General features: G+C 45.9%; 1 protein-coding gene across 1 annotated transcript; it reads left to right on the forward strand.

The window, feature by feature from the left end:
* The first annotated feature begins 42 nt into the window (after positions 1–42).
* On the forward strand, positions 43–20,507 carry WDR91 (WD repeat domain 91). The gene is made up of 15 exons (XM_056338931.1): positions 43–301; positions 2,046–2,225; positions 3,652–3,858; positions 4,702–4,785; positions 6,892–7,016; positions 8,976–9,153; positions 9,432–9,587; positions 12,636–12,835; positions 13,301–13,451; positions 14,895–14,989; positions 15,313–15,481; positions 16,287–16,395; positions 17,894–18,006; positions 18,758–18,955; positions 19,865–20,507. Exons 1-15 carry the CDS (start codon positions 179–181, stop codon positions 20,027–20,029), a joined length of 2,253 nt encoding a protein of 750 aa, XP_056194906.1. The 5' UTR covers positions 43–178; the 3' UTR covers positions 20,030–20,507.
* The last annotated feature ends 929 nt before the right edge of the window (positions 20,508–21,436 follow it).

Below are 21,436 nucleotides of genomic sequence, written 5' to 3' on the forward strand. Positions count from 1 at the left end.
GGAAAAGGCGGGCGGGTCGTGCGCATGTGCTAGTTGGGGACTACAAGCCCCGGCGCGCCTCGCGCCGGGTGGGCGCGGCAAGGTTCGCCGGGGGCTGCGGCTCTGCTGCCGCCGCCGGGCCGGGCTCCCCCTACCCCCGGCCGTGGGCGGGCGGAGCCGGCAGCGCCGCGGGGCTCCCATGGCGGCGGCGGCGGAGCGGACGGACGAGCTGGTGCGGGAGTATCTGCTGTTCCGCGGCTTCACCGCCGCCCTGAAGCAGCTGGACGCGGAGATCAAGGCGGACCGGGAGAAGGGCTTCCGGGTGAGTGGTGGCCGCGTCCCCGCTCGCGGGTGGCCCTTGGGGAGGCCGCTGTTCCCGGGCAGGCCGCGGGTGCCCCTCTGCGCACCCGCTCCCGGGGCTGGGCGAGCGGGGCGGCTCTGGGAGCGGCGCTCCGAGCCCCCGTGCCTTCCCGCGGAAGCAGCTCGCTTCAGGGACGGCCGCCCCCCAGCTGCCCGGGCTGGGTCGGTCGCCGGGGCCTGGCCGGCCGCACGGGCAGGACCCTCCGCATCCCGGCGGTGGGGGCCGCCACCTGGCCCTGCCGCAGCCGATGTACGCGCGGCCGCCCGGCGGGGGGCTCTGGCTGTTCGGAGGCTCTGCGCCGCTTGGCTACGAAGTGGCGGCGGTGCAGGGCAGCGGCGGTGGGTGCCAGCCCCTCGCCTGAGCTCCCAGCCGGGGGCCGCAGCTCCCGGGCAGCCGTCCCGCGCCGGCGGCCTGCTCGGCCCTTCCCGGGCCGCCGCCTGTGCACCCTCGGCCCCCGGTAACGCGCGGGGGCTTCTCAGCTTCGTGCCGAGGGGGACGGAGCAGCCGCGCGTTCGAGTGGGCAGCGGCGGGAGGACATCTCTTTGCCTGCATATTTTCTCAGCCATGAGACTTTTATCTGGCGGCTTTACAGCTCCGCGCTGTAGTTTACATGTCTTAAGCACCAACTACCTTGCTAGATGTGTGAAAGTTGGTGCAGAATTTGACAGCCTCAAAAATACAGTCTCAGCCCTTTGTGTGAGCTTCACGTTCCTGTAGCAGCAGTGCTGGGCACTGAATGTAGTGTTCTGAACAGTCAGATTTTCCTTTAACAATAGTACAAGCACTGCCTTCATAATTCATAAAGCATATTGCTTTTATTTTAAAAAATTTCAGCACTTTGCTAATGTTTAGAGGTTGGAAAACAGTTGATTTAATTGAAATTGTATTGTCCAAGAAAGGACTGTTGGCGTCACCGACTTAGACTTCAGTTCCTTTTATCTGTAGGAGCCACAGAGACAGAAGCTGGATGATGTCCTAAGATATTAGCTGATAAGGGGGAGCAAACCACATATTTGAACAACTTTGCAGCCTAGAGAAAATTAAACTACCAACTTTTTTTTTCCCCTGATGCCTGTCTTGGCCATCAGAAATCAATGAGAGAAAAAAAAACTATTCCTACACCACAGTTCTGCCATATTGGTACTGCAGAAATGATTTTCAGAGTCATAATGGCAAAACCCCCTTCTGTTTCAAACTTTAATGCCCGTCTTGTTAGTAGAGGATGTTATTAAAGGTACTTCAAAGACTGCAGTACAATGGTTCTTTCTTCCTCTTTCTGTTGGCTAAATATTTTTTCCTTTTAGTCTAAAAATAAGTTTTCCAGGTGCTGCTGTTGAGTTTTGAACATTTAATCACGTTATTCCTGTTTTGCTGTTATCAACTGACTTCTTTTAAAAGTGGAAAGTTTTGCTTATATGCAAAAAAACCCACCAACTGCATTTAACAGCATATCATCTTTTTGTCAAAATCTGCTTGGCTATGTTCTTTCATGTCTTTTTTAAAATTTTTTTTGTTTGGAAGGTGCTGCAGAGTGGAAGAATGCTAATACAAAGTGTTTCTAGGATTAGGAAAATAGCTAATGCATAAGTGCTGGATTGTGTTACTATTTGTGCAGTTAAAGCTTCTCAGTGTTAAGTTACAGAAAGTCTCTTGTGCTGGAAGAGCCCTCACATGACTGTAGTGTTCCCCATTTTGCCTTCTTTAGGTGGATAAGATAGTGGACCAGCTGCAGCAGTTTGTTCAGAGCTATGATCTGGCTGCCCTGCGGGATTATTGGAGTTACCTGGACCGACGCCTCTTCAGCCGTTTGGAAGATGTGTACCGGCCAACAGTGAACAAGCTGAAAACCAGCTTATTCCGATACTACCTTGTCCATACTGTTCAGGTAGTGTTTGGTTTTTTTAAGCTTCTGTTTTAAAAATAACCGGGTCTCTGAAACCAGAGCAATAAAATATCCTTGTGAACCCCTGACAGGCCTGGTGGGTAAGGGACAAGCAGTTGATGTGTCATGTATCAGGAGCGTAGTAAGGAATTTCATGCAGGCTTGCATGACAAGTTTGTAAGCAGGATAGGGTTGCTCAGATGAGAAATACAGTTAGTTGGGAGCAAGATACTAGGATATGAAGGCAGGTCCCCCTCAGACTAGATGTTAGTCCTGCTCAGCCTCTGTTAATAACTTGGATACTGGGAAAGATCACGAGGTTTGTAAACATCTCCTTGTGGGGTATTGCCATGAGAACAGAGAAGGACAAGAACAGGGCTCAAAGCAGTCTTCATGAGTATGAAGAAATGAGCAGGAAGAAAGCCCCAAGCACCTGTGTGCAGGTAGTAGTCAACTGCTCCAATGTAGAATATGGAATGATGGAGCAGGCAGCAGTAGAGCTGTTACTGCAGCTTTGGGGATCAACAGGCAGGATTGTCTGTGTTCCTTCCACTCTAACCTGCTGTCAGGACTCAGCCACTCCTTTGAGGTACCACAGTTGTTAAAGCTTCAAGGGAGCTGGAGGGTCCAGAAGAAAAAAAGATTACTTGAAGTTTGTGGAGGTGAGTTTTAGTTTGAGAGGGGAGAAGTGGGCTTCAAATCTGTACAAGGTATTGTGGGAGAGAAAATAAGTGAATGGTTTTTGTTTGCTTTGAATAGGACAGAAAATAATGAGTTTAAAATGGAGCAGAGTGTATCTTGTTGACCAGGAAAGTCAAAGGAATCTGTTACACAGGCAGGGCTCGGACAAACAGTAGACAGATACCTGTCAGGATTTTGTGTTTCATTTCTTGCTATCTTACCTCCTTGATTCTGTTCCCTGACTGAAAATCTTTAATGATGTGTGCTGCTGGAGGAGTGAAAATCTAACGCAAATTTCTGGAAGTGAGTTTTCTCATGTTTTGTTTTGCCCTATACTTGCCCTTGGGCATACTTGTCCTGTGTTCCCGAATAATGTATCGGATGGAAACCTTTTCAGGCTATGTCTTCTGTAGATTTGAATAATTTGAAGTCTGCTTTGGTCCTGTACGTAAATGCTGATGTTTTGGTGCATAAACTGCACTGGTTTAGCTGGAAATCAGTGGGATTAGTTTAACTTGCCTCAGCCTTTAAACAAGACTGGTGAGTAGAAAGAAGGTCAAATTAAATGCATTTTCCTGGTGTATTTGGGGTGCTTTTGTTCCCTGATGAATCTGTTAACTCTAACCATGTGCTCTGTTGGGTGATGAAAGTAGTTGTTAGTAATATTTGCTCTCTGTTATGAACACACTAGAACCCACGTGGTGGCATTAATGAAAGCGTGAGCCCTTTTCTTCTTGCTGTATTTCAGACCAGCCGCAATGACAAGGCGCAGGAGTTTTTCCTCAAGCAGGCCTCTGAGCTCCAGAACCAGGCGGAGTGGAAGGATTGGTTTGTCCTGCCCTTCCTCCCTGCCCCAGACTCCAACCCCACCTTTGCCACCTATTTCTCGCGCCAGTGGGCAGATACATTTATTGTGTCTCTGCACAACTTCCTGAGCGTCTTGTTTCAGTGCATGCATATCCTTTTTTGCAACTAATAGCTAAATCTCCCTTGCCCTGGTACTAGTAAAATGCTTACTATTAACAGTGGTGTCAAGAATATAATGTTGCAGAGCTTGCTGCTTTCAGGTTTGGAGCCAAGACTTAATAGGAAGCTGGTGTTTACCAGAGGATGTTGGAATAATTATTGGTCAATTATCTGATATATTATATTCCCTGGGTGCGGACAGTTGTGGTTGTTCAGCCATAGTAACTTGTCACTATGCAAGTGACTGGGAGTGCGCATTTTGTTCTGAAATGCTTTTCCTCTTTGCTTGGCATAGTACAAAACAGGCATGCAACCTTGGGTCATAGTCCATAACTGAACTAGCATCTCCTGCTAGACTCTTCTGTGGGTACCTATGTTCACAACATTGTCTAAGGACAGCTCACTTTCCTACTAAAGTTCAACACTGGCAGAAGTAACTGCTTTTGTCCCCCACTACAGAGTTCTGACCTTGTTTGCTGATAGACAGGTTTACACTGCAGCTGAAATACAGATCATCTTGAACTGTGTCTGTAGTGTACACTAATGCAGTAACATAACTTGTCTTGTCCTCCACTTTGGTCATGTAAAAAGGAAGGATTTAAAAATTCTTGCAAAGTCTTATGTCAGATAGTTTGTGCAACGGTAAAGTACAAAGTTGGCTTAGGTAACTAAGCTGTTACTAGTCTTCTGACCTTGCACATAACTTCTTGTTAGTTGTATGGGCTGAGCGGCTTTGCTGTCTTACAGGCAAGTGGCTGGTATGGAGTGCTGACTTTTAGAATTAAGTCTGGTGCATACAAGTTCTTGCCTTGGTTTTCTTTAACATTCCTCACCAGTTCCAGTCATTTTGAACTTTGAAGCTGAATGTCTCAGGAGCAGTCTCATACAAGAAGAAAATGAATCATTGCGGCATAAGGTCAGAACTGAAGTCAGTCTTTAGTTGCTGACTGTATGAGGCTCTAAGTTTTTTGTAAAATTGGTTCCATCTATTCAAGAAAGCTGTAACTGTTCAGTGCAGTTATTCCAAGTCAGATTCTCCTCTAAGGCCTTTGTTATTTTGGTTTATCTTTCAACTGTCTCCAGCAAACTTGGGGTTGTGATCATATAAAATGTCTATTTAGAGTATTGCTGTCGCTCCACTGGAGGTGATCCTTCTCCCTGTACTGTCTGACAGGTGGCTGGATACTGTGCAAGTCAAGAGAAGCTGAAACTAGTGGCAGGTTAAGGGCATATATAGCTGACTTCGGATGTAAACTTCTGAATAGTATTTAGTCACTTCCAGATTTTAGCTGGTGGAGCAATAAAAACAGGCAAAGAGGCAGTAAAACATTACTTCTGAAATGGCCACTTCAGCGTGGTTGGCATACACCAAAGCAATTTAGATCAACTAATGGAAAAGTTGTGAATGTTTTTTCTCAACTCTAGACCTTACAGGAAACCATAAGAAGGTCTGACTGGTTCAGACAAAATGTTGCCCATCTTGTCTTGTGTTTGACAGTATCATGGGCAGACGCTTAGATGGTATAAGAATATATAACATGAGTCAGTCCCTTTCCAGTATAATGTCCTATGAGAGAGGTTTTGGAAATCTGCAGTTTAAGAACTTTCTAAATTATGGATCACATGTGGATGATCATGTGCAAGTGGGAAGCCTTATTCATGTAAGCACTACTTTAGTTTCACTTCCTCAAACATACCAAGTAAAAGCTCTCACGGCAGGATTACTTCAGTAAAATAAGTTGTTTTACCTCCTGTGTTACAAAATGTTACATTGTATGTTGTGCTTCCTGTTTCAACTCTTTTGGTGGCTGATCAATGCTGTTCATTTGTAGTAAAACTGTTGGAAGTAAAATAGAATAATTGATTTCAAAAAGGAGGCTTTTTTATGAAAGGTGAGGTTTGTCACTGTACTGTATGAAGTCAGTGGATCAGGCAGATTTTGACAGGAGGATTCTGCAAAGATGGTCAGTGGATAGGAACAGCAGGATAAGGTATCTTTTGAAACAAGGCTCCTTTATTTCCTCCAATTTTGTATTCTGTACTTTTAGTAAAATTAAAGCTGTTTTGGTGTGTTGATTGATATCGCTTAAAGACTAGATAAGATTTCTCTGGCAAATAGGCAGACTAAAATTGGACTTTCCTTTTTGAAGAACAGCTCAAGTCAGAAAAGCAAGCAGCTACCTACAGAGTACAGGTTTAAATAAAAAATGATGTGAATAAATATTGAACTCAATGCTAGTTGAAAATAAGTAGTGATTCTCATTTCACGGTTGAAACAATTCAAATATGTAAATAGCAAACTGGATTTCTAAAGCTCCTTTTTCTTCCTGTAACTTCTTTCCTTAAATACTGTGGTAAAAGGAAAAAGAATTATATCTGAAAAACGAATGTATGGAAACAGAAAAGCCTGAGCAACTCATGTGAACAAGAGTCACAGGCATAAACCACATCTGTCACAGAAAGCTGCATCCCGAGGTTCCTCTCTGCTAAAGGGAAGAAAGAAAAATATCTTTCTCCACAATGTGGAGATAAATCTCACTTGGTCATGCTTGGGAGGGAGCTGGGCATGGTGTGGAACTGGGTTTTGGGGTGACCTGATGGTGTTGTCGTCAGTGCACTCTGCCAGCTCACCAAACCCTTGGCCGTGGGAAGATTACCTTCTAGGCTCAGTGCCCATACATCACTGCTGCCAGTCACATGCATTGCCTTGGCCTTGAACTGCACGCATGGGGTGGCTGATCAGCTCTGCCCTGGCCAGCTCTAGTTACCAGCCCCATTAATGTTCTTACAGCAACAGCCCAAGGAGAGGAGTGAAGGGTTTTCCTTAGGCTCCAGTTTCATGTGTGTAAAGTACTGATTGTCTTGATTACTTGGACTAGTTTGGTGCTTAACCAGTCAGAGTGACACTATTCCCTCACCACCCTTCTAGGGCTGTTGGAATAAAAGGAGTAAACATTTCAGCAAGTGGGAAGGAGGTGAATCTCAGTGACCCTCTGTTTACTTTGCTCTTTTTCTCCCGTAGTTGTTTGCTTTGCAGGCTGAATCCTCTCGCATGAAGAAAGAGGAATTTCAGGTGGAACAAGCAGTTGTGCATCACAAGTTACCTGCATATGTGGCCAACATGGATCGGCTAGGGGACTCTGAGCTGTAAGTGCCTGCAGGGGAGGAGGTGGGGACAGGCTCTGCTGCTTTTATTGGGTCAGGAAGGCTCCTGGAGGGTTATTTACTTGTCCCCTTTGCCAGGAATCAATGCAGAAAGACATCCAGGCAGAAATTCTGGTGACCTAAGTGGGTTTAACGGGGGTATTCATGATGGGCATCTCTCCTGCCATTTGGTAGACAGATTTTTGCCAGTCAGTGAGAGCCCAAGTACACATGGAAGTGATTCTGCTCTCCTCTCAGCATCACACCAAGGTGTTCTGGGCAGTCAGGGCACTAGTAGCAGTGCAATACCCTGCAGTACTGCTCAACTGAAGTGGATTGACTCTTGGTTCCTATTTACTTTAGTGTCTGTGGTGCAGTAGGTGAGTGCCCTGTGTTTTGAAAACATTCTTTCTGTGTGACCCAAAAGGGTCATTCTTATGCAGAGATGCTTTCCTGCTTTTGCATAGTTGGGGGAAAAGGAAGGGTTTTTTTCTGTGAGGCTCAGTTATGCAGAGAATTCCCTATAAACTTGTTGCAGTTAAAGGGTGTTTTATGGTTACATCCATTGTATTCCTATCTGTGGAAATTGGGCAACATACACAGTGATACGGCTTGTTTAATTGTTAAACTTTTTTTTTCCCTCCCCCGGTACACAGTCATGAAAAGAAAGTCTGTGTTTGAATTCATTATGGTGTTGAGATGTTTTCTTTCTTTAAAAGGATCTGAAAGCAAATGTAGCTTAGCCGCAAGGTATTAATACTACTGGGGCTTTGACTCTCATGTGCTTCTTTCAGTCCTATTCAGACAGAGGGGGGTTGATCAAATTATCCTGCTGACAGTGACAAATAGAAGTTGTGGCAGAGGCCACACACAAAGTCTTTGTTTTAATCTAAAAATTGTCTGATAGACTTAAGTGTCTGAACTGTCTTGATAACTGCACTGTACACTCTGCACAGGACCGGCTACAAGAGTTTAATTTGAGATTTTTTTTTTTTAACTACTCTGTGTGGAAAGCCCTGATGTTTATCTGCACACATGGGGGACAGTGACATGAAGGATAGGATAATTTATTCCCATATTAATTTTTGTCAATTTGTATTAGAAAAACTTGCCTAAGAAGTGGCATTTCTTGTGTGCACAACTTTGTCTTTTAGTCTAGGGGCCAGTTCTGATTGCTTTTTCCATGTGTGCTGAACCCAAAGCCCAACTTGGGTAGAATAATTCCTTCCTAGAAGAGAGGATGGACACAGTGAAGATGCTTGTATTCCCCTTCTCCTGGGTGCTGCTCTGCTCTGAGGAAGCTGTAGCGGAGTGAGGTCAGACAGTTACCTTCTGGGAAGCAGCTGCTGCTCTTGTTGTTGTGGGCTGAGAAGGGAGGTGTGTGTAATCATAGAAATGGACCTAAACTTTCTTACTTTGGGTCTAGTTTTTGAGATGCTTGAGGGCCTGTGCTTTGAAATTGCTGAACATGACTTGCTGAATATCTAAAGATATTCAGTAAAACACTGGATACTGAATGCATTTCAAAGTAGGTCTGTTTTATGCTTAGAAGTGGAATCCCAGCTGAATAGGTTCTTTAGAAATCTGCCTTTCCCTTTGGGTCTTTCTAAACTAACCAGATGGAGTGGAAGCGGTTTGAGGTGGTTTTACAGGAGATTCAGCAACAGTTGAGCCCGCTGTTTCAATGGCATCTCTGAGAAGTGAGCTTTGGTTGTAGTAATTATGATCTGCTCTAGGCACTAACAGGATGTTTTGAAACTTTTTTTTTAAATGCATAGCAGTCCATTGGCTTGGAAAGGGACATCTGTCCTCTAGTGGTTCATACAGCTGGCACTTTGCTTGTTGGGTGGTCTTTGATCAGGCTGTCTGGCTACAATTTCATATTCTGTTTGGTGTGGTTTGTTTGTTTTGGGGTTTTTGTTTTGTTTTGGTTGTTTTTTTTGTTCTTTATTTTTTAATTAGTGATATGACCTGCAGTCAGAGGAGTACTGCGCATTCTCTTCAGTCCCGGGGAGGCTTTCTGTCCTCTTTTCTCTCACAAAGTAAAAAGGGCCCTTCCAGACCAGCCCATCCAAGTGGGGCTTCTCCAATGCAGACTGGCAGTATGCTGCTAGGGAAGAAAGAACCAACAAATCACCAGGTAATTCTCCACTGTTTTTATTGAAAGGTGCTCAGTATCCAAGGAGTTAATTTGCAGCACAGCACTGCTTTAAGCTTTTGCTTCCACCTGAAAAAATGAAGTGTCCTTTCCTTCCTTGCAAGTTTATGCTGGGCCTGAATGCAGCACAAGAACAGCTGCTGTTATATGGGGTCTTGTGGAGGCCTTGCAGGTGCTTGATTTCTTTGCTGCCTCTTTTGCTTTTTGTTCTGCAGCCTAGCACAAGTGTAACTTTGCCAAATCATTCCTCTGCCTTCTAGAGTGCCAAAGGAAAAGAAGGAACAGTGAGCTGTAAGGATGGGAAGAGCCACTTCAGTGGGTTAGCAGGCGAGTCAAGTTCCCTGCAGCAGCGGCAGAAGCGCTTGCAAGAGCATGGGAAAGAAAGGAAGGAACTGCTTTCCAAAGGGACCTTTCAGGTACCAGGCAACGCCGCAGGGCTGGGAAGTGGAGGGCTACAGGGTTTTTGTAGTTTGTACTATGTGGACAAGTGCAAGTGTTCCTGTTACACTTCTGAGTTGCTACTCAGATCATTCTGTATCAAAGGTTCTGTGTCCCTAGAAGGGAATCAGTATTGACATTTCAAATGGAAGAAGAGTTGTCTTTTGTCATGATCTTTTCAACAGCCTGGTTGTGGAGGGCGTATGTTTTATCTGGCTTAATGGTTTTGTTCACATACTGTGTTATAATCCCCATTCCTTAGTGGCAAAGGGCTTGGCTGACCCATTCTGCTCAAGTGAGTTCTCTTCTGTGGGTTCTTATGCCGGTTTGTGCAGGCTCTCTGTGGGACAGAAGAAGTTGATAGAAAGTTTTTCTGGATAGGAGTGATGTTTGCTTTTTGGAGTTCTTTTGTACTGTATAGTGCAGTTCTGCCTGGGGGGTGTACTGTTCTTTCTAATCTAATGAAATAATAAAACTGTGTCCTCAATTTTAACTGCTGAAGGGCAGTTCTGTTCACCTGTATATTGTTTGGCTTTCAGCAGGCATGTGGTCAAAGGATAACAGTGCAGGAGGAACGATGGCAGCATCTCAGGCACTCCCTTGGGGGAGAAATGGTGCAGAGCGACTGTTGCCTAATAGCCAGTAGATATGGCTGTTCTGTGGTGGGGAGCACTGCTTTAGAGAGGAGATAGCCATGAAGAAAAGTTCTCTCATAGTACACCAGTGAGCATTCAAGGCTATCTAAAACACTTCTTAATTAAACGTTGGTCAGAAAATTGCAAAGCCCAGCTTCCCCTAAGTATCCTTTGACTTCCCTTGTTTTGTGACGTTCCAGGTTAAGGCAGTGTTTGAAGTTGATAGTATTTAGCTTTGCTCTCAATGTGTGTGAGCAAAAAGGAAACTGAAAGGTGGCAGCACTTTTTTTCACATGACTGTCATTCATTGGTTGTTATCTCTCCACATAAAATAACACAGAGGGGCATTCTTGGATTTATTTCCCAATCTTTTCTGGCTTTGTGATTTCAGATTATTTCATTATCCAGTGTTTGACCCATTGCTCAAGATGTGAAGCTACTATAAATAATGCAAGGATGTGTTAGGGAACAGGGTTTCAAAACAGTTTTGGAGCATTTAATCTTTAGAGGATGGTTTAGCAAAGGAATGCTTGCAGATGTTTTACTAGCTTATCACAGAATGGTTTGGGTTGGAAGGAACCTTAAAGGTCATATAGTTCCAACCCCTCTGCTGTGGGCAGGAGCAGCTTCCACTAGACCAGGTTGCTCAAAACCCCATCCCACCTGGCCTTGAACACTTTCATGGATGGGACATCCACAGCTTCTCTGAGCAACCTATTCCTGTGTCCCACACCCTTACAGTAAAGAATTTATTCTTTATCTAAATATCTAATCTAAATCTACCCTGTTTCAATTTAAGGCCATTTCATACCCTTGTCCTCTTGCTATGTGCCTCTGTAAAAAGTCCCTCTCCAACTTTCTTGTACACTCCCTTCAGGTACTAGAAGGCTGCTGTAAGGTCTCCCTGGAGTGTTTCCTTCTAGTTAAATAACCACAGTTCTCTCAGCCTGTCTTCACAGGAAGGTGCTCCAGCCCTCTGATTGTTTTCATGGCCCTCCTCTGGACATGTTCCAACAGGTCCATGGCCGCCTTTGGTTGGGAGCCCCAGAGCTGAATGCAGTACTCCAGGTGGGGTCTCCTGAGAACAGGGTAGAGGGAGAGAATTGCCTCCTTCAACCTGCTGGTCATGCTTCTTTTGATGCAGCCCAGGATATCGTTGGCTTTCTGGGCTGCAAGCACGCATTGCCAGGTCATGTTGAGCTTCTTGTCCACCAACATCTCCAAGCCTTTCTCCTCAGGGCGGCTCTTGATTCATTCTCTGCCCAGCCTGTATTTGTGCTTGGGATTGCCCTGACCCTTGTGCAGGACCTTGCACTTGGCCTTGTTGAACTTCATTGGGTTTGCACAGGCTCACCTCTCAAGCCTGCTGAGGTCCCTCTGGATGGCATCTCTTCTCTCCAGTGTGTTGCCTGCACCACACAGCTTGGTGTGGTCAGCAGACCTGCTGAGAGTGTACTTGATCCTACCATCCATGTTGCTGATAAAGGTGTTAAATAGTGCTGGTCCCAGTACCGACCCCTGAGGAATACCACTCACCGCTGGCTGTTGACCACAACTCATTGAGTGTGACCATCCAGACAATTCCTTATCTGCCAAGTGGTCCATTCATCAAATTCATGTCTCTCCAGTTTAGAGGGAAGGATGTTGTGGTACAGTGTCAAGTGCTTTGCATTATGTGCTGTGTCTGCTTCTTGTTCAGCTTCCCGTGGCAATGGAAGACTAAGCTGCTTTCAAACACTGCTGTTTGCTGCAGTGCAAATCTTTTCTCATTCAGATACCTTCACCTCATAAAACTCAACTTGTTCTCTCTGCCCTGTCAAATTGGGTTTTAAGCTTTTGGACTCTTGTGCCAACTCTACTGTTATCAATCAGTTGGCTGCAGTGGTTGCCCCAGTGTGCACAGACTAAATCTTTGGCAGATGAGGATAATCTATGCCTGGGGCTCACCATCCAACAAGAGCTTTTGTGCAGGTTTACTGAACTGCGTATTACATGGATGTAACTTACATTGCTGAATGCAAGAATTCCTTGAAATATGTTTGTTTGTGAAGCTGTGCTCTAATGGCATCAAAATGGGCCTCTGATACCAGCTGAGGTATGCCAAACAGATGTTGTGGTTCCTTTAATTCTTCCAGGAAAGCGTGCGGCTGAGCATGTGGAGGGGGATATAAGGGACTCTACAACCAAGGAGGCCATATTAAATGGTGCAATTGTGCAGCTTGGTATCTTTGTGCTCAGAAAGGTCCCTGGCAGAAGGGGTGTTGAGCAGACAATGCTTTTGTGTCAGTGCAGCTCCTTGGATTTTTTTTTCTCCCAGTGGGCTGGGGTGGCTGAAGAGCTTGATCTGGAGGTTCTGCTTTCTTGTATTTCACACAGGATTTCTTCTTTCAGGGCCAAAGTGCTGAGAAGAAAATAGATACTAGTGCAGCTGAGACAGAGCTGTGCTCAGAGCTGCATGCTGAGCAAACGGAGACTTCAACCAGGATGCCTGCCAGCAGTGCAGAGGCTGTGGGGGTCCGGCAGGAGCAGCCTTTCATTGTCCTGAGCCAGGAGGAGTATGGGGAGCACCATTCATCAATCATGTACTGCAGGTAATGGACTGGAAGAAGAGGGCTTTCTCACAGAAGCATCTGTAGAGGACCAGCTGTGTCTGACCTCTTTCTCCCAGCCTCTCTTCTGTCCAGGACATCGTGCATGTACTCTCAGTTGTAGGGCAGTTTACCTGGTGTGACTGAAAATAGCCTATAGCTTGTGCAGTGGGAACAGACAGATTTTTGTGACTGACTGGAGATGCCAGCCAGGAAGAAAATCCCTGGGAAAGCAGAATGGTATTGCTTAAGGGCATTATGCTTTGTATGTGGAACTTGATGTGCTTCATTGTGCAAGTTACTGTGGACTGAACAGGAAGCGGTGCAAGGAAGTTGATTCCTGCAGAAGGAATTGGTGTGTGGCCAGGAGAGGAAGAATTACTGGGGTATCTACTTGCATCTGAGAACTGATGAACCCAATTGGTTTCAATTTCTGCACATTTCAATTGGTTTTTTTTCTGCACATAGGGTTGATTGTTCTGGACGGAGGGTGGCCAGCTTGGATGTGGATGGGGTTATCAAAGTTTGGTCTTTCAACCCTATAATGCAAACTAAAGCTTCATCCATTTCCAAATCTCCATTGCTGTCTCTGGAATGGGCAACCAAGCGTGATCGGCTGGTGAGTAGTCTGTGTGTGGAGACTCGAGCATCACAGCAGATATTTGGGGTTGTGTTGCTGTGTGGTGTGTGTGAACTTCATGATAGCTGCATTGTGGAAAAGATCAGGGCAACAGTTTGTTTCCTCTTTAGTGGGACCTGGGGAAATGAAGCCCGTAGGGTCTAAGAAAAAGTGGGGAGTGTGCTCTGTGTATTGAGCAAGAAATTCACCACTGGTTGCCTTGAGTCAGAAGTTCTCAAGGTGCAGTGCTGGTACAGTTACAGGATAGAAGTAGCTCCTTTAGCAGAAGTGCCTCTCTTCAGGCAGAGCAGGTAGCTGCTTGTAAAGGCAGGCAGGCAGAGGCCTCCTGATACAACAGCCTGTGGGAACCGTCCAGCAGGAAGCTGTGGAGCTTTACTTGTAGCCTGAGCCAGAAGCAGAGAAGGAGGAGCAGGGGTGTGGTGTTGACATTCTACTTGTGCAGGTGTGAAAAGGGCTCCATAGCCAGTTTTGTATTGGTGCCTGACGAGTTGGGGGGTTGCTGTGTGCATAAGTAGCTCAAGGCTTGTTTAAATATCATAACAGTTTAAATGTTTCCTATAGCACTTATTCTCTAGCTCTGTAACTAGAGAGGAGCCTTGAATTATATGTATTCTGAGTCCTGGAACTATTCCTAGTGTTTCATGCCCTCTCTTGGTGGAGAGACAGGGCTGTGTGAAAAGGCAGGCCTGCAACTGAGGGAATAATGTTCATGTTCTGGCACTGACGATGTGTTGTTGCTAACCCCAAAATGCTATCTGTGAAGAGCTGGTGCTACAGCTTGTCTCTTTCCTTTGCTCTTAGAAAGGAAGTTATCTGTGTAGATGTTCTGATGCTGCTTCTGCTTTGTGGAATTTATTTCCTGCTTGCTGATAGAAAGGTTCTTCTTTCTGAAATACATGGGGATTCAGCAGCAAATTGGGCTCTGAAGTGAAAAGGATCTGGCTTGCTGCTTTTTCTTTGATAATGCATCCCACCATGGTTTTACTTTTATTTGAATTGTAGCACCACTGATAAAGCATGTGTGAGCCCTTCTGGATGACTTCATTCTCCTCTGGATAAGAGGAGGTGACTCTTACTTAATTTTTTCTTAAACTTAGGCTGTTAATTCTTGCTTCTCTAGATATTGAGACTGCACATATATATGTTGAGCTATACTCTAGGAAGTGGCTTTTATTCCACCTTGGAGCCTATCAGATCCTTTTCTGACTGGAAAGCGATGATTTTACTTTGACTTCTGTGGCTCTGGGGTAGTCATAATCTGTGAGATACACGCAGAAAGACAAGGATGTACCCTAATGGAGTGATGTTTAATTGGAATGCATAAATAGAAAAAAATTTTACTCTGTGGTGTTAGTGGTTGTTGGACAGCATCATTGTACTCATCACTCACCCTCCTTCCGTCTCCTCCTTGCTGGTTTCAAGCTATTGCTTGGCAGTGGGGTCGGGACAGTTCGTCTTTATGACACAGAAGCAAAGAAGAATCTCTGTGAGATCAGCATTGATGAAGACATGCCCAGGTAACTCTAGAATACTGATTTTTATATATAAATATAAATGTTGTTGGGTTTGATTATGAAAAGGTAGGTGAAGTTTACATGTTCCTGTTGCTTTCCTGCAACTGCAGGACTATAGCCTTCATCCAAATGGCAGTCCCTGTCTGAGTAGCATAAAACTGCTCCTTTAAACAGGAGGTGCTCAAAATCTGTCGAAGAACACAAATCCTGCCCTCCTTTACAGTGCACCCTGTCTTGCAGGGTCTTAACGGGAGAACTTGTAGTTGAGTGTTGGGCTTGAGGCATGTGCCGGACAGAGGTAATTCAGACTGCTTACTGTGTTACAGGATCCTCTCGCTTGCCTGCAGCCCAAGTGGTGCCTCCTTTGTCTGTTCTGCGGCAGCCCAGAGCCCCATCTCCCACGTGGACTTTTCAGCAGTCAGCTCTGGGGGAAAAAGCATGAACCAAGTTCCTGGGAAGCTGCTACTGTGGGACACTAAAACGATGAAGCAGCAGGTACTTGCTGGGTTTCTCTTCTTTCTTGGTCTGCTTGCTGAGAATGAATGTCTTCTGTTTCAATGTGTAGGAGCCCTCTTTCCAAATTATGCTGACTTTCTTTTCAATACCCCTTCCCCCCCCCCCCTCCCTCCTGTCTCCTTTATCACATACAGGATAAAAATTAATAATGTAAGTAGCTTCTGGGTTTGGGTGGTTTTTTTGTTTTATTGGTGTGTTGGTTTTTTTGAGGTATTCTTCAAAGTAGTCCATAGCCTTGTTTCTATCCTGCCTGCAGAGTTTGTGACTGGAAATGTTCCAGGTGGATTGAATGATGCTTTGCTGAGGCTTTCTCCAGTTGTGCTCCATTGAAGGTTTTTTTTGCTGCCATTTCCCCTGCCCTCCCTGTTTCTAAATGAAGTGCTACTTTCAGAGGTTTCATCTCATGTCATCTTCACCATTGTTTTGATTTAGATGGGTCAGATTCTGGCAGGGAATCTTCATCCCATCTCTCACCTCTACCCTTAAGAAATACTATCCCTGACGTACAGGAGAAAGCAACATACTCAAGCTAATGCCTGCCAGAAGCTGGTTTTGCAGCCTTGAGGCCATGGCCAAGAAAGCTGTGGCTTGGCTGAGGTGAATCATTGGTTCGGTGTCACAGTAAAATGCAGCTGCCAACCTTGAAGTCTGTAGTCATGAGACATGTAGGGCTTCAAACTGGAATTCTTGCTACTAGATACAGTCTTTACTCCCTCCCCTGGAGATCAGCTCCTTAACACCCCTAGCTCCATTTCTTTGCATTAATGCAGACTTTCCCTTCCAGCTGCAGTTCTCCCTGGAGCCTGAGCCCATTGCTATTAACTGCACAGCGTTCAACCACAATGGCAACCTGCTGGTCACTGGGGCTGCGGATGGGATTGTTCGTCTCTTTGGTATGATGGAAAAGGATTAGGGGTATTGACCAATAGCTGAATATGAGCTGGCAGTGTGCCCAGGCGGCCAAGATGACCAATAGCATCCTGACTTGTATCAGAAATAGTGTGGCCAGCAGGACAGGGGCAGTGACTGTCCCCTCATACTCAGCACTGGTGAGGCCACGCCTCAAATACCATGTTCCGTTTTGGGCCCCTCACTACAAGAAAGGTGTTGAGGTGCTGGAGCATGTCCAGGGAAGTGCAGCAAAGCTGGTGAAGGGTCTAGAGAACATCCTGTTAGGAGAGGCTGAGGGAACTGGGGTTGTTTGGTCCGGAGAAAAGAAGGCTGAGGGGAGACCTTATCACTTCCCAAACCTACCTGAAAGGAGGTTGTAGCAAGGTGGGTGTTGGTCTCTTTTTTCCTAAGTAACAAGTGATAGGACAAGAGGAAATGGCCTCAAGTTTCACCAGGGGAGGTTTAGATTGGCTATTAGGAAAAATTTATTCACTGAAAGGGTTTTTAAGCACTGGAACAGGCTGCCCAGGGAAGTGGTTGAATTGCCATCCCTGGACGTATTTAGAAGATCTGTAGATGTGGTGCTTCTGGACATAGTTTAGTGGTGGCCTTGGCAGTGCTAGATTAACAGTTGGACTTGATGACCCTAAAGGTCTTTTCCAACCTGAACAATTCTATGAAACGAGGCAGTGAGGTGGCCCCTCGGTATCCCCAGCTGGCTGCCCCCAGGGCCTTTCTTCTGCAAGTAGGGAGGCAGCTGTGGGACATGCTTGAACATCAAGGTGGAAGCTGTTGAGGAGAGAAAACAACAGCTCTCAGGAGTGAATTGACATAAACTTTCTCTGGGGCACATTGACAGGTGACACTGGTAGTGCTGCTGGATTTGTTGTTTCCCTCCTGCTGAGGAGAGAGTTTACTTGCCCTTGAGCCATGCAGTCTTGGCTCTGCCATATAGTAGTACCAGTATCAGAGGCTGAGTCTTGAGGAAAGGCATTTATGTGTGATGTTCCAGTTGAAGGCAAGATCTTCACGTTGGTCCTTCCCTGAGCAATTTCTCTTTCTCAGGTTTTGCCCTTTTCAGCCTGTCCTTGTGATAAAGACAGTTTGGGCCTCCCTCTTCTGTGGATGAGGGATCTGCTTCTGGCCCAGATCCCAGGTCTGTGGGAAGACAGAACTGGCAGCAGCTGTGAGGCCGGACAGGATGGCAATGGGAGGGGAAGAAAACAGGTGGCAGTTTGGAAACAGAATGCCTGCAGTTGACAGTGAGCATGTGAGCAACCCTGTAAAGCTGGAGGAAGAGGTGACTAGTTAAAGGCAATGATTTCTGTGGCCCATGTAAAAGCCACATGCTGGAGAATAAGCACAGGGTACTGGGGTTGGATTGGTCTCCCCCAGGCTGGTTTAGAGGGCTGGGACAGAGACCTTACAAATGTGAAGGGCCTCTCTTGACCTCAGCTCTGTGCAAGTACAAGAAGTGTTCAGTACTGTTTCTCCCCTCAGATATGCAGCAGCACGAGTGTGCCATGAGTTGGACGGCACATGACGGGGAAGTATACTCTGTTGAGTTCAGCTGTGATGAGAACACGGTCTACAGCATAGGGGAGGATGGCAAGGTAGGCTCTGGGTGACAGTCTACTGGTCAGCTGTCAGTGTTATCCTTTCTGGGGTCTTCTCCATATGGTGGGGATAGGAGTAAAAATACCCTCAGAATCTGGAGGATCTGCAGGCTGCTGACTGTAATCTTAGGTGTGCAGCACCACCCTCCTCCATGCAGTCTCTGCAAAGAGTGGCTGGAAGGAGTATTAAGAACTAGAGCTGTCTTGGACCTTGTCTGCAAATCCTACTGCTGATGACATCCCCTTCTTAGGGGATCCATGCGAAGGTGACATTTCTGTGCCCCCGAGATCACCGCATTTGAGATCTGTTTCGCCAGGGAGCAGATCCTTGACCACTTAGCATGAATTCCTTGTCAGCAGCTCCCTGTTGTTTATAATAAAAGCTTCAATTTCTGCAGTCTTCAGCCATACATACAGGTGTGGCTTGGGGAGGGAGGGAGCCACCTGCCTGAAGGTGTGGGTCCTTGGCTGGTGAGAGTTAGAGTGAATTTCTCACTGGGATCCTGCATGAAATGTAGAAGGATACATAGGCAGCAGTGCTAGTGGAAGGCAGGACATATGTTTGCATGGATAGCAGGCACTCCTTACAGCCTTTGCAGCCTGTTTTATAAATATAGCCTCTTACACAGATGTCGAATGCCACCTTCTGTTTGTGAGGAATAGCTGTTTTGCTTAATGTCAAATGGCCTCTCTACTGTCATCCCAGTGAATTATACTATGGGCTTTTGTCATCTTTTTGTCATTCTAGTTTATTCAGTGGAATATTCACAAAAGTGGTTTGAAGGTGTCAGAGTATGATCTTCCCAGCGAAGCTACAGGTCCTTTTGTTCTGTCCGGGTACAGTGGCTACAAGCAAGTCCAATTCCCACGAGGGAGGCTTTTTGCTTTTGACTCCGAGGGTAGCTATATGTTGACATGCTCTTCTACTGGAGGAGTAATTTTTAAGGTAAGTCTGAGAAGTGATGGGGAGTACTCTCAAGCATTCATACAAGCTTTTGTTACAAGGCTGCAACAGCAGCCACTGGAAGGTCTCAAGCAGGACCTGTCTATCCCTGCTCTGTGAAAGTTGCTGCTCAGTTTCATACAACATGCATTTTAGCAGTGTGTGGTGTTTAGGAGGTGTTTGAACTCTGTAAGCATTTGGCCCTCTGCATATAGCTGGAGTAGGTATGCTCCTTGTGTTCTTAAAGCTTAGCTGCAGCAGTTTTTCTTAGTGCCCAAGTGCCTAGGACAAAGTTTTGTTTTTTTTAAATGTATTGATGCATGCCAGTTCAATGCAAAATGTGTAATTGTTGTCTGATGCTCGTTTTTAATCTGCCTTGTGTGCTTGCTGATGCTATGTTAGTCCCAGCCTGATTCTCTCCCCTTACTGTGTACTAAAATGAAATGAAGGGTAAAGCTGAATGGCTTCAAATACCCAAATTTCTGTGCTGCAGTAACTAGGTGGTTACTGATAGCCCCTTGCCTGCCTCCTCTTGAGTCAATAGCCATCAGTATAAGCTATTGCAAGGCAGATCAGAAGGAATTTACTTTGCATCTGGGGCATTCAGAGCACCCATGCTAATGTGAGCCTTATCTTAGGCTTACATGCTCCTCGTCAGTGAGTAGTCTTAGCCTGCCATGTGCAATTACAGCAGCTTGGGTGATGTTAGAAGCTGAGCTGCTTGAGAACATGTGCTTCTGTCATGAGACTGGAAATTTGTGTGCTACATACAACTCAACATCTCTGATGTTATGCTTAGTTATGTATGCTTATAGGGATATGGAGTCTATAGCAGGCTTTGACTTCTGCAGGTGCACTGCCCCCACTACAGAAATTTTCCTCCTTAAAAATCTTATGCTTTCCTTATTTCAGTTAAATGGTGAGGAAAAGGTCCTGGAGAGCTGTCTTTCCCTGGGAGGACACCGAGCTCCTGTTGTCACAGTGGATTGGAGCACAGCCATGGACTGTGGGACCTGCCTCACTGCCTCTATGGATGGGAAGATTAAATTAACAACCTTGCTGGCTCAGAAGTCCTAACCTGGATAGTACAGAAGCGGAAGAGCAGCAAACTTGACAGAAACAGTGTTAACTCCATGGGAACAAACTGCATGGGAAAGAAGGCAGTCTCTTTTCTCGTTGTAGCTTTTGCCTCTTGACAAACATTAATACATTTGCCAAAACACTGTGCAATAGAATGCCGATATGGATGGGATCAGTGGCAGTACTGAAAAGTAAGTCTCCACTGACCCACTGTGGTAGCTGGACTCCCTCTCTTAGGGAGTCTTAACTAGCACATGGCTAGAAGGCTGCTGGGATTATGTCAGGGGTTCTGCAGAAGAAGGTGAGGCTGGAGGAGGTGTGCATGAGACAGCACAGTGCATGGTGATGTCTCAAACTGCAAAGGCCAGTGCAAAACAAGGGTATTCTTTTGGTATAGCATTTCTCGATGTGCTTTTTCTTTGATGGTTTTGTTTTAGTTTCTTTTCCATAAAAAAAAAAAATCCCTTGCACTTGATTTCTGTGCTCTGTTCAGCTGTTGTTGGAAAACATGGAGGGTGGCTGGGGCAGTGGTGTGCCAAGAAGTCTCCTGGGTGGAGAAAAAAACCCTTGTGCTTTCACCAGGCACTTCCAAGCACAGACACCTGCACACTGGGGGAATCGGTGCAAGACATCAGGAACAAAAATAACTGGCATTCATTCAGATGTATTGTGTTCCCTTGTGATAGATACCTGCTACCAGCTAGAGGAGAGATCCAGAGTCAGACTTGAAATGCTTGTGTTGGAGTTCAGAAACTACATAATGCTTAGCAGCCGCCTGGTGGTGGATAGGAGGAGGGAAGGCCAGAACCAGTCTGGTCCTGCATGGTGCTCCCTGTCACTGAAGCTAGTCTCCCCCTGCATGCCCCCAACATCAGGCAAGCTCGGATCTTGCATACTCTTCAAATGGACTGTCAAGCAGCCAGATCTATCTGCTTACACATCACCACGGAGCTTACTGCTGCTGGTGCCCTTGGCCTTTATTGGGAGTTTACAGTACTGCTCCTTGGCAGAGCTCTCATTTCAATTATGTGAAGAATTGGCCCAGTTTGCTGTTTGAAGATGCCTTTGGTATATTCCAAAGGCCATTTTGCTCTTAGAGCCTGGATGTCCATTAACATTCATAATGTGAAGGGCAGTTGCCTGGAGAGGAGGTTGCTATTTCAGTCTGTTTTGTGTGCTTTGGTGTATTTGTGAAGAGTGACTTGTCAAAGTTGTAATGCCTAGCTCTGCCTTTCTCCTTGCATTTGGAGAGATGAGGGCAAGGCCAGGAGAACCTCCATAGCTGGCAGCTTCCACTGCTGCCCAGCCAGAACTGGAGTGTGGTGGTTCTTCTCCACTTCCAGGTTACAACCTGGGGGCTGGAAACCAAGATTAGCTTGGCTAACTCTACAGCTATTCTTCACT

The sequence above is a fragment of the Falco biarmicus genome, chromosome 5 (genome assembly GCF_023638135.1).
Source record: "Falco biarmicus isolate bFalBia1 chromosome 5, bFalBia1.pri, whole genome shotgun sequence".
NCBI classification, from domain to species: domain Eukaryota; kingdom Metazoa; phylum Chordata; class Aves; order Falconiformes; family Falconidae; genus Falco; species Falco biarmicus.

Bases quoted from the DNA above. Each gene is read 5' to 3' on its own strand.
- WDR91 (XM_056338931.1), top strand. From the start codon at position 179: ATGGCGGCGGCGGCGGAGCGGACGGACGAGCTGGTGCGGGAGTATCTG. The intron at 9,154-9,431 runs GTAATTCTCCAC...TCTGCCTTCTAG, and splicing joins AAGAACCAACAAATCACCAG to AGTGCCAAAGGAAAAGAAGG. The intron at 12,836-13,300 runs GTAATGGACTGG...TTCTGCACATAG, and splicing joins TCATCAATCATGTACTGCAG to GGTTGATTGTTCTGGACGGA.